This window comes from Carettochelys insculpta, chromosome 1 (assembly GCF_033958435.1).
Source record: "Carettochelys insculpta isolate YL-2023 chromosome 1, ASM3395843v1, whole genome shotgun sequence".
Taxonomy (NCBI): Eukaryota; Metazoa; Chordata; order Testudines; family Carettochelyidae; genus Carettochelys; species Carettochelys insculpta.
This window is the reverse complement of record NC_134137.1, coordinates 231,094,442-231,105,758: the sequence shown is the minus strand read 5'-3', so window position 1 is coordinate 231,105,758 and position 11,317 is coordinate 231,094,442. Positions and strand designations below refer to the sequence as shown.

At 50.7% G+C, this 11,317-nt stretch overlaps 1 protein-coding gene across 1 annotated transcript; it reads left to right on the top strand.

Annotated features, from left to right (window-relative positions):
* The first annotated feature begins 6,386 nt into the window (after window positions 1–6,386).
* LPAR5 (lysophosphatidic acid receptor 5) lies at window positions 6,387–7,618 on the top strand. Its single transcript, XM_074983600.1, has one exon. The coding sequence runs from the start codon at window positions 6,387–6,389 to the stop codon at window positions 7,506–7,508; it is 1,122 nt and encodes a 373-aa protein (XP_074839701.1). The 3' UTR covers window positions 7,509–7,618.
* The last annotated feature ends 3,699 nt before the right edge of the window (window positions 7,619–11,317 follow it).

Below are 11,317 nucleotides of genomic sequence, written 5' to 3'. Positions count from 1 at the left end.
CTTCTCCCTGGAGAAATCTTAGCCACGGGTGCTGTACAAATGCCTGTCCCTCCTCCCCAGCGCCTGGTGCCACCAGGGCAGTCCCAGTCCAGCCCTGCAAAGAGCAAGTACCCCCACCCTCCCCGGCAACCATGAGCTGTCTCTGGGGGCCTGTCAGCACAGAAGTCCTGGGAGACAAAGAAATCTCCCAGGTTCGCGCTGCAGGGACGTCCACTGTGCCACTGTCCTCTGGGGAGTGTGAGGCACCAGCAGAAGGTCATGAATGTAGGGCTGGGGCTCCACAACCACCGGCGCAGGAAAGAGGTTCACATGGCGAGTTCAGCATGAACAGCAGGCAGCCCCTGTCCCCTCAGGGCCACCTGCAGGTTCTTCACATCCACTCCCGGGACGGATGCTCTCTCTGCCTCTCTCCTGCAGCTCACAGTGCCTGAAGCCAGCAGGGGAGCAGCGGGCAACTCAAATAGCAGCTAATAGGCGCCTCTGTGCAGAGAAGTCCCAGTGGTAGTAACCTGCCGTCTCGTGGTGATTCACTTCCCCAGCATCTTCTTCCGTCACCAGTCCCTTTGGGAAGCCCCTTTGGCCAGTCCCTTTGGGAAGCCCCTTTGGCCAGTCCCGGGGCTGGGTCCCAAGAGTGGCGCACAAGGCGTGCGAGTGCTGCTCTGGGCCTGCTCGCTCCTCCAGACAGGAGATTCCTCCTTCCTGCCCTGCAGCCCTCATGGCTACAGCAAACAGACACAGCCAGGCTGCTGCCTTCTGGGCCTCTTAACTCTTTCCCTGGCAGCTCTCTCTCCCCCACCTCCACTGTCAGACGGAGGTGAATGGGCAGCTCTGGAAAAGGGGCGAGGGTAGCACTTCTCCCTGGGTGGGCTATTTGTGCAAACTGATGTTGTCCAGGTTGGTAAATATCCCCCCCCCCAAAAAAAAAAAAAAAAATAATAGTGCCCTGGAATCTCTGAGTGCTTAGGCAAATATAACCCTTGTGTGCAGGGAGCAGGAATAACCTGAGAGAAAGGGAAGAGTTGCTCTAAACAGGGCTGGGAAACACCTACGCTCCTCAGGTGCAGGAAGATTTAACTCCCCAGGTAGTTAGTTACAACTAGCTACACCTCAAGCCCTGGCTCAGGTGGGGTATGAAGCACCTCTCCGATGAAGTGTCACACCCATGAGCTAGAGTTCTGGGCAGAAGCAGGGCTGGGTAGTGCTCTGGACTCCCTCCTTCAGCCCCCTAGTTGCCACCCCCAATGCTCAGGTCTCCATCTCTCTGGCTGTCTCCTCTGCCCTTCTCCCAGTCTTGGTTTTCATCTTTTTTGAGACAACTCTCCAAGCAGAGACATGTTGGGATCTGCAGCTGCAGGGTGTAACCTCCAACACACCCCCAGGAAGCTGGTCTTACCAGCTGCTGACTCAGGCAGGGGGCGGGGAGGCGAGGAAATGAGGGGTTGGGCTGTGTTCCCTGGTGAGCTGAGGGTCCAGGACACACTCAGAGGCTTCCCTGGATGCTTTCTGACCCCATCTGGGACAGCGCGAGAATGGCAGCTGCTGGGCTGAAGCGTCAGAAAATCACAGAGGTGAGTAAAACTTTCCAGCGAGGACAGCAGAGAACTGTGGGGCCAAATTAGGGCCCCATAAAGACTCCACTACCTGGAAGATACATGGTGGGACCACGGTTCCTGTTCCCAGCTGGGACAGTGTCCGAGGGGGGAGGGACGAGGGGGGCGGGGCAGGGGCAGCGGCAGGGAGGAGTGTTTGCTCTCACAGAGGAGGTAAAGGCTCTCACTGCCCTGTACAGGGGGAAGCGCAGACTCCTCCACTCTCTCTCTCTCTCTCTCTCTCTCTGCAAGCGTTCAGTGGGGCTGGATTCTCAATGGACATTCAAAAGCCTCACAAAGTTGTGAGAACAAAGATCCCAGCAACAAGGCAGCGGGAAAGGGGGTTTGCCTCAAACAGGCAGGCGCTGAAATAAAGCTGGATGAGCTCAGCAGCTGGGCTGCCATTGTCTCCTCGCAGGATTTATGAGCAGCGGAGACATGGCCCCCCGGAGCGTTGCCCCGTGAATCAGGAGGCCGTGACAGCCCAACAAGGACCATACAGAATGGGAAAGGCAAACGCAAGGAAGACCAGCCAGGCAGCGGAGGAGCTGGAGGAAAGCAGCCGAGAAGGCGTCCAGGTGGGGATGAGCCAGCAGGGGCTGGGGAGACCAGTGGCTGTGCCAGCCTGGTAGGGAGCGCACACAGGCTCTGAGTGTGGCAGAGGGGAGCGTCTCCTTGGTCCCAACACCCTCCCCGAGGGGACGGGAGGCACACAGCACCAGGAATGAGCCCTCAGCGATGAAAGCTACCAGAGCTGTTACAGAGGCTATGGAAAGGGGCAGAAACCTCCTACTCTTCTTTTCCTCCCCCAGTTCTCAGGCCTCCCGCGACCCCTGAATTTCCAGCTTTCAAGCATTGCACAGAGTCTCACATCTGGCAGCTGGGCCAGCCTGGTACCAGTGAGGCGAGCAGTTAGTGACACAGACCCCGTGCTCCAGGGTCGCTGAGCCAGATACCCGCTGGTCTTTCCTCCTCCTCAGCCCTGAGCCTTGCACTGTCAGCATCTCTCCCTTGGGCCCTGCTCCGGGCCAGGGAGCCATAGGTGGCTTTGCTCTGCGGGGCTTTCAGTCTTTAGAGCCATGATTACCGGGAGCCCAGCACACTGACAGGAGTCTCTGGACCTGTGCGCAGCAAGTTTTGATTGATTTCTCCTCTCTCTTAGTTGCTCCCCTTTGTCACCCTTGGCTACCACCACATGGCATATCCACCAAGAGGTGATTCTTTTCCCCATTGACCACGAGTAATGCGGGGATGGGGAATGAGCAGCAATGGGTCAAGAGTGCATGTGTCCCTCCCCGTCTCCCCGACGTTTCAGTGAATCTGCAGCAAACTGAGGGCACGGCTTAAGTTTTGTTTCACTTTCACAGAAGCATGGTTTGATGTGTCACCTCCAGACAGCAAAGTTCATTTGCTGGGGCTAGCCTTGACAGGTGCCTGGAGGAAGACAGCCTGAGAAGGGGAGAGGGGAGAGAGAGACAGCGAAACAGCAAAGCAACCAAGAGAGTGTGAAGCAGCCACAAGCGGCAAGTCAGGGGGCAGGGGTGCTTTGAACAGAACTCTGTGTGCAGTTCTGCTCAGCAGTGTTTGTAGAAGATAAATTCCCTTTGGGACAGGTGCAGCAAAGAGCTAGTACGGTGCTCGGGGGCAAGGAAGTGCCAAATCTTATGAGAGCAGCTGGGAAGAGCCTGGCTTGTTTCAGCCTTCATTTTGCTAGACCAGAGGAGCTACAGTGTCTCTCTCTGTAGGAGAGGGAGAAGAGCCATGGAAGCAAAACTTTCAGTGCTGTCACGAGAACAGTTGGCTATAAACTGGCTGTGAATATGTTCTGGCTGGAAATCAGAAGAAAGTTTCCAGCCACGGGGGAGTGGGGTTGGGGAAAAACCTCCCTGGAGGAGGAAAGGGGGAAAGAAAACTGGTTTGAAGAACGATCTGGATACATTTAGGAGTGGGACTGTGTGACAGCAGAGGACTCAGCGGGGAGGGCCTGAGCAAGCTGTCGTAGACCGGAATGTGGGCAAGCCGGACACCTGGTCTGAGGAATGGTGGTCATGGCTAGTGCTGAGAGCTGGAGTTAGCAGCCAGGAACTGGAAGTCAGTTACATGGGCAAATTTGGGAGCCAAGCCAAGTGCCAGAGCTGGATTCAAAGTCCAGCGTGAAGCCAAGGGTTGGAGCCGGAGTCAGAGCCAGGAATTAAGCCAAGAGTAAGAGCAGTACCCAGCAGCTGGGGCTAAGTAGCAGGGTGCTCGAAGAAGGCAGGAGCGCAGGGCAGGAGAACAAAACAGGGTAAGAAGGCAGAATGCAGTGTAGCAGCTAACCAGGGATGCATGGAGTTGTGCAGACAAAATTCTGTGCTTCAGTTGTGTGTTGGAGCCAATCAGGAGCTGGGTTATCTCCAGTCGGGAGCTTTGCTGGCAGTGCCAAGGGAGAGCTAGGGTCCAAGAAGCCGCATGCCTGCTAGTACCAGGTTGCTGCTTGATGGTAGCTGTGGGCTGAGGACTGGCTGGGGACCCACGTTTGAGACTTGTGGCCACCCCCACCCACGTGCCTTCGGTGGGCTCGGTGCAGACAAATGCTTGTGGAAGAACATGAACTACAATAACTGACTGCTTTTGTGCACATGGCTCCCATGCGCTGCCCTCCTTCCCCGCTGATGCGGAGTCCTTTGGTGGGATGTTCTGTAGTCGCGAAGGAACTGGGTGAGTGGTGGCAGGGGCAGCTGCACGCCGTGTGCCTTTGGGAGTGGAAAGCAGGCGAGCATACAGGGCACATAAGCAAACTCGGTGGATGCTGCGGGCCAAAAATATTCTGCACTCATGAGCAAGCAGCCTTCACGTCTTCAGGGAGATCTGCACAGCCAGCGCATCTTGAATAACTCCCAACACTGTGAGGTACAGAACCCCAGCTTATTTACCAATAAATGAACTGCCTTGGTAGTAGCCTTTGCACTTTCCCCTCAGCTGCCCGCTTCTCCTCTTCCTCAGAGTCCTGTTGCTCACCAAACTCTGAGGTTTGGTAGAAAGAACTGAGATGTTTGGGGTCCCCTATGCCTTCTATATTCTCATCTACTGAGTGTTGGGGACCTCAGGTGGGGGGGACACATGGATGCCACAATGGGGAAAGGCTTGCAGAAGGTGCCATTGGTCTGCTGAACACGTCCAACTGAGTTGTCTCATTTTGACCTGTGTGGTTAGCCATTACTCAGGTTCTTGTGGGTTATTTCCCTTAGGAGGAGAAATTGAAGATAGTCAGGTACTTCTTTGATGAAATCCTGTTAATTTGCCAAGAATGTTCAAAGTCTCGTTTCCCCAGCCACTGTAGGAATTAAACACTAAATGACACTTTCTTTGCTCACAATCCCAAGCCTCTTTCTAGCCTGTGCTCTACTCAAGAGCTCTCTCCATTCACACCCTGCTGCCATCAAACCAATCTCCCACCCTGAGTTTTTATTCACCTTTGGAGTGCCCAGTCTTGCAGGCCCTCTAGTCCTTGGTCAGCGGCTTTCACTGTTTCAGCTAACACCAGACAAAGGTGCTATGAAATTGTTCCCTCATTCAGTCTGAATGGCAGATGGCTATCACACCCAACAGCTCTGGCGAAATGGTTTGTTTCTCCAGTCTCCTTCATAACAGTATATAGGTGCAGAGGCTCATCTTGAAGGAATATAATCCCTGCTCAATAACCATCATGTACTATGTCTACATGGGGGAGAACATGTGCATCGGTGTTTACCCTGTGTTTGTCTAGAGGATGGTAAATTCTAACATTTATATCCTGGACCAGGCATGCATGGAAAAACCTATATGAGCATTTATGGTTGTGTTGATTAACTCAAGTTAATATAGGAGCACCAACTCTAATGTGGACAAACTCTGTCATTTCCTGACGTTCAGGCTTGTTTTCAATAAGCCAGGGTAGTGCAGACATTCAGTTGAAAATAGTTTATCATTCAACCTTAGACTTTACCCTCCCTGCCTCTCCCTACCACCTTGTCCTGGCCTCTTGTGCTATCTTTCTGCTCCTTCCCTTACTTCCTCCATTCTTCTTTCTCTCCTCTTCTCTGTGTTCGGGAACACTTTTTTCTCAGTCTACTTTCTCTCTTGATGTGTGTACTAGGGGCAGAATCCGACACCCTGTCACTTTTACTACCTTATAAATTAGACTCATCCTTCAAATGCCTAAAAGGTTGTTACAAGGAGGAGGGGAAAAATTGTTCTCCTTGGCCTCTTGAGGATAGGACAAGGAGCAATGGGCTTAAACTACAGCAAGGGAGGTTTAGGCTGGACATTAGCAAAAATTTCTAACGGTCAGAGTGGTTAAACACTGGAATAAATTGCCTAGGGAGGTTTTGGAATCTCCATCATGGGAGAAATAAGAGGAGGTTAGATAAACATCTGTCAGAGATAATCTAGTTGGTACTCGTTCCTGCCATGAGGGCAGGGGACTGGGCTTGGTGTCCTCTTGAGGGCCCTTCAAGTTTCAGTGTACTAGTATTCTGTGATTTTTTTTTCACTCTGGTCAGGAACTGCATTGTCATTCTACATCTAGCAGGACCACAGCCTTGCAGCCATATCACCACTGCTGCTGGAAAGAGCCTGTGAAATGTAACCAGTGACTGACCTCCCGACCACCGATACCAGGAGACGCATTGAACAGCTGGTGACAGGAATCAACAGAGAGAGACACTATGACCTGCCTCCTCCTCCCTTGAAGGTAATGATCTTCCTCAAGGCGCTTTGCTGTGCCCCATTTACCAGTCGCTGGCCTGAACTGAGGCCCTCAGCAGGTTATTGATGGGCATGCCAAATGTCAGTCTCTCTCAAAGTCTGGGACCATGCAAAGATTACAGCTCCAACCACCAGCTGCACCTGGTTGGGTACAGCCTGATCTTTGTGGCAGGTTTGATGCTCAATGTTCTGGCACTCTGGGTCTTCCTGCGCTACCTGCACCTCAAGTCTGTGGTGAGCATCTATATGTTCAACCTGGCAGTGAGTGACCTGCTCTTCACGCTCTCGCTGCCGCTACGGCTCTACTACTACTCCAGCCAGCACTGGCTCTTTGGCAGTTTCCTTTGCCAGGTGTCTGGCTCCCTCTTCCAGATCAACATGTACGGCAGCTGCCTCTTCCTCATGTGCATCAACCTGGACCGCTACGTTGCCATTGTCCACCCACTCCGCTGGCGCCACCTGCGGCGCCCCAAGGTGGCCCGCTTGGTCTGCCTGGTGGTGTGGGTGCTCATCCTGGTGGGCTCTGTTCCAGCCGCGGATGCCCACAAGTCCAGCTCCTGCCTCAAAGGGAACCAGACTATTGCTCTGTGTTTTGAAAGCTTCAGTGATGGCCTGTGGCAAAAGAACATCTTCCCACTGGTCATCCTGGCTGAAATCCTGGGCTTCCTCTTGCCGCTGACCTCTGTGACTTACTGCTCCATTCGAATCTTCTGGAAGCTGTGCCGGGCCAGAGGGACGCAGAGTCTGCGCCAGAAGAAGACCATCCGCTTGCTCGTGGTCAATCTGGTAATCTTTATCATCTGCATCGTTCCCTACAACAGCACGCTGGCAGTCTATGGGATGATAAAGGCCCAGGTGATACGGGCTGAGCCACCAGTTCGGGACTCAGTGCGCCAGGTGCTTATTGTCACGGTGCTGCTGGCCAGCATGAACTGCTGTCTAGACCCCCTAATCTACTACTTTAGCACTGAGGGTTTCCGTAACACCTTCAAGAAGCTGCGTCGGGGACAGGCGTGGGACTCTGATATGGGGACGACCAAGACTCAGATCATGGAGAAAAAGTCCCATAGCACACACCGCAGTCCAGGAACAAAGCGGTGCCCAGGCCAAAACTTCATCCTCCCCGGTCAGGACTTGCCCCTGGCTCCCGCCAAGATATTTTTGAATCTCCCCATCGAGGACTCAGAAATATAACCGTGGGGGAAGTCCTGGGGTTGCTGAGTTATAGGGTGGCCGTAAGATGACAGAAAGATTGTGGGAGTTAAGTAGAGTGAACCCTGATCATCACAATGGAGAAGTGGAATGGCTCAGTAGGGTGGCAAGGAGATGTGAGAAGCCATGGGAGGAGGATAAGCTTGGTGAGGCAAAAATAAACCTTTCTCAAAAAAATGAGACATAGTGAAAAATTTCTAAAAAACTGTCTTCTGCTACAGGAAACAGAGTGGGAAATATGCACCGAGAGCTCCCCATCCCCTACACACAAGCATTGCCATTTTGTTTTTTTTCTCTTTTACATGGCTCCTTATACCATGCTCGTCACTGTAGTATCTCAGCACATATTTGTTGCAGAGGTCCATAGGACACCAGATTATTGGTAGCTGGCGCAGAGATATCTAAAACACACGTACTCCTAGGATATCTAATTGTTTAAACATGTACTGAGGGTAAGATTTTCAGAAATGGAACTTAGATCTTCAATCCTCCCCCTCCCACACTCTCCAAGCTGCCACCTATCCCTGTTGGTGCTTCAGTTCCCCAGACATCTAAATTTCCACTGGTAAAGTCACCGATGTATCTACATTTCTGATGCTAGGCATGCACAAAGCTACCACAGTGGTGATGTCCAACACCTAGCTCACCCTCAGCCCCAACAGGAGGCTTAAATTAAGTCTTCCTCCACTATGTTATCTGCAGTGCCCACTCTGGTGCGTCTCCTCCAAGCATATCAACCAGATGGGGCCCCACACTCAACACAGTTGGAGGAAGGTGGTGGTGGTGGTGTCCCTTGTATACTCACTCAGAATGTGGGAGACCTGGCTGCTGAGCAGGAACTTGAAATGTGTATTCCAACTCCCACATAAGTGTCTCAGCCTCTGGGACAAGTCCTTCTAAATCTACCTTGTTGAAGCTGTTCCACTAAACACTGAAATATTAATGAGGCCATAGAGTGTGAGAATGACTCCATAGCCTACTAGTTAGCACACTCGCCCGGGAACTTGGGATTCCAGTCCCTGTCCAGCGAATATTTAGCTATTTGAGTGGTACAGCCTAGTGGTTCGGGCACTCACATGGCAGGAGGGAAACCTGTACTGAAGTCCCCGCTCCACATCTGACAGAATGGGAGTTTGAACTCATGTATCCGTATCTTGGGTGAGAGCTCTCACTGGCCTATAGAGCATAAAATTACCACTCTACATTAATGAATTATCAGTTCATTAATGCACTTAGATTTAGTCCTGCAAGGACTAAAAGGTTACAAAAAGGTTAATAGACTTTGACGTACTCCGGACTTTAATATGTACCAGCAGGTTCCACCTAGCTAGTTAGTTTAGCCATAGTCTAACTCTGGCTAGATTCACTTCCCCAGCTGGCTCTGAACTGTGTGTAGAAAAGCCCTTCTTGAACGAACAGGCCATCACTGTAGCCGTCAATAGGACATATGTGTGCACGCGCATACCCTGTGTGCGTGCAGTAGTTCTGCATTTACCCAGAATGCGCTTGACTCATTTAGTGGCTGTAAACCTGTGCTGATGCCAGAAAGAGTATGTGCTGGTTGGAGAGAGAAATAGAGAGAGACACAGAGAGAGGGAGAGACACAGCAAGCCTGATTCTCGTTTTAACTAACTCTACATCTTCTCTTTGAGTGGGAGATGGAAATCCCGGCATGAGGAGACACGAGGCTTTGCTCTTGGTGGAGCTAGTGTGCTAAATATAATGGGTAGCCAGAGCAGCATGATGGGCTAGCTCTTCCAAGACGTGCCTAGCAGCTCAGCTGGGACTGTACTCAGTTAGCCCCTGCCACCACTCCCACCACCATGTCTGCACGCTATTATTAGCGCCTGGACTAGCGCTGCTTGAGCTAGAGTGCCTCTCCTCAAGCTGGAATTTACACCCCAGCTGGAAGCGTAGACATACCTGTAGGCCCCTTTACAGCCGTCTGGCTGAAGAAAAGGCCCTTAATGTTGTGTAGCTATAATTTGCACTCGCCCCCTTAAGCCCCTTTACACTGCCTGAGTGATGTAAAGTGGTTTTCGTGTCAATCAGAATTAGGCCCAGAGTGTAATACACACAAAAGGGTGTGTTTATTCTAGGCGTACGAAGGACATAAGTACCTGCAGAACTGGTTCTGGAATGCATCCTGAATGCATATAATGGTCATGGATGACTATTTGCTATACGATAGGTATAGATGTATTTGGAAACAGAACGCATAAGGGTCACAAGTACTTGGACCACAGAGGAAATCAAATATTAGCATCATGCTGTGAAGAGTGTGCAGGACTTGATCCTCCAAAATTGCCACAGATGTTGTATGGGTGCTCATCACATTTAGCTAAATGATGGTTGATTTTGGTGCGTTGCAAGAGGCAAACTTCCACTGATGTGAGAAAGTGAAGTCACTGAATCCTGCTATAGGCCGTGTCCTCACTACAGTGATCTGTTGACAGACATTACCGTCTTCTGACAAAACTTATGTTGACAGATCATGTTCACACACAAAAATGGACTGGAAAAGTAATCCACTCCATCAGCAAAGAGCGGCCAGACTGCCTAGCTGCTCTCTCAACAGAACAGCCAACTGGATGCTCAGCAGACAGGGCTACGCGGTGAACCAGAAGCCCTGTCTGTCGACAGAGGGCCCCCGCAGAGCATCTACACGGCCTTTTTGTCAACAGAAACTGTCGACAAAAGTGTTATTGCTCAGTGTGGAGAGGCAGAACACTGTCGGCAGAAGTGCCAGGTTTTGTCGACGGAGTGTTTACAAAACGCATTTTGTGTGTGGACGCTCCAGAAGTTTTGTTGACAAAACCCCAGTTTTGTCAGCAAAACTTTCCAGTGTAGATGTAGCCATAATGTGATCTGTGTATTTACACCATGACCATCTTTGTATTTGCACTTTGTACAAGACCCCAGTGAACCTCAAACTGAGACAAACTCAACTGCACTCAGGCAATGCCAGAAACTCCTGCTTAATAAGTGCCAGCCACCAAGAACAGCTGCCTTTGCTGCGCTATCTCCAGTTTTCCCATCATCCCCTTGCACTAGGGAAGAAATCAGAAGATCATCATCAGTAGGTTCCAAGCACTGCAGCGAATGCAGACTTAGCCTATCCATTTTCTCGAGGGCTTTTTGTGCTGCTTTCTCTGTAGTATTTGTGTGCTTTGCAGACATTTATTGTGGTTGTCCTCAATTCTACCAGAGACTTTCCCACTTAAAAAAATTTTAGTTCAAGTTTTTTTCTGCTCCATTTTGTTTCCCTATTCCTCTTTGAAATGAACTTACAGCTGCTAAACGAAAAATAAAAGTGACCAAGTTTTAAAATTGTGCTAATTCCAAAAGCTGTGATTTGTAGAACTTACTAACATTGGTCAAAATGCAGAACGCTGCCTGCAAAGTGGATATTAATCTCATTCCCTGTAGGTGAGACACAGGGAGAGTAAAGCTAAAATCGTCAGAAATGCCAGCTAATTTTGAATGTACAGTTTTAAACAGTTAGGTCCTGATTTTTCAACATACTTGTCTCATCGTTCAATCAGTCACCTTGGTCAGCTTTTCCCCTCTGCTAATTTTCATGCCCCCGGCATCTCTTTTCTTTTAAGGTCCTCAAAAGGGAGTGATGGTTGGATAACCCAGCCCCACCTTATTTTGGCCACTACCTAGATCTAATTGCCAACATACCAATTTTGGTTCATCGATTACTAGTCCTCTATTACTCTTGTTTACCAGTCATCGCAACACGGTGGTATTAGTAAAACCCGTTTCGTTTCAATTTGTTGTCTTTC

What these genes read in the sequence shown, in the direction of transcription:
- LPAR5 (XM_074983600.1), top strand. Translation starts at nt 6,387, where the DNA reads ATGCCAAATGTCAGTCTCTCTCAAAGTCTGGGACCATGCAAAGATTAC.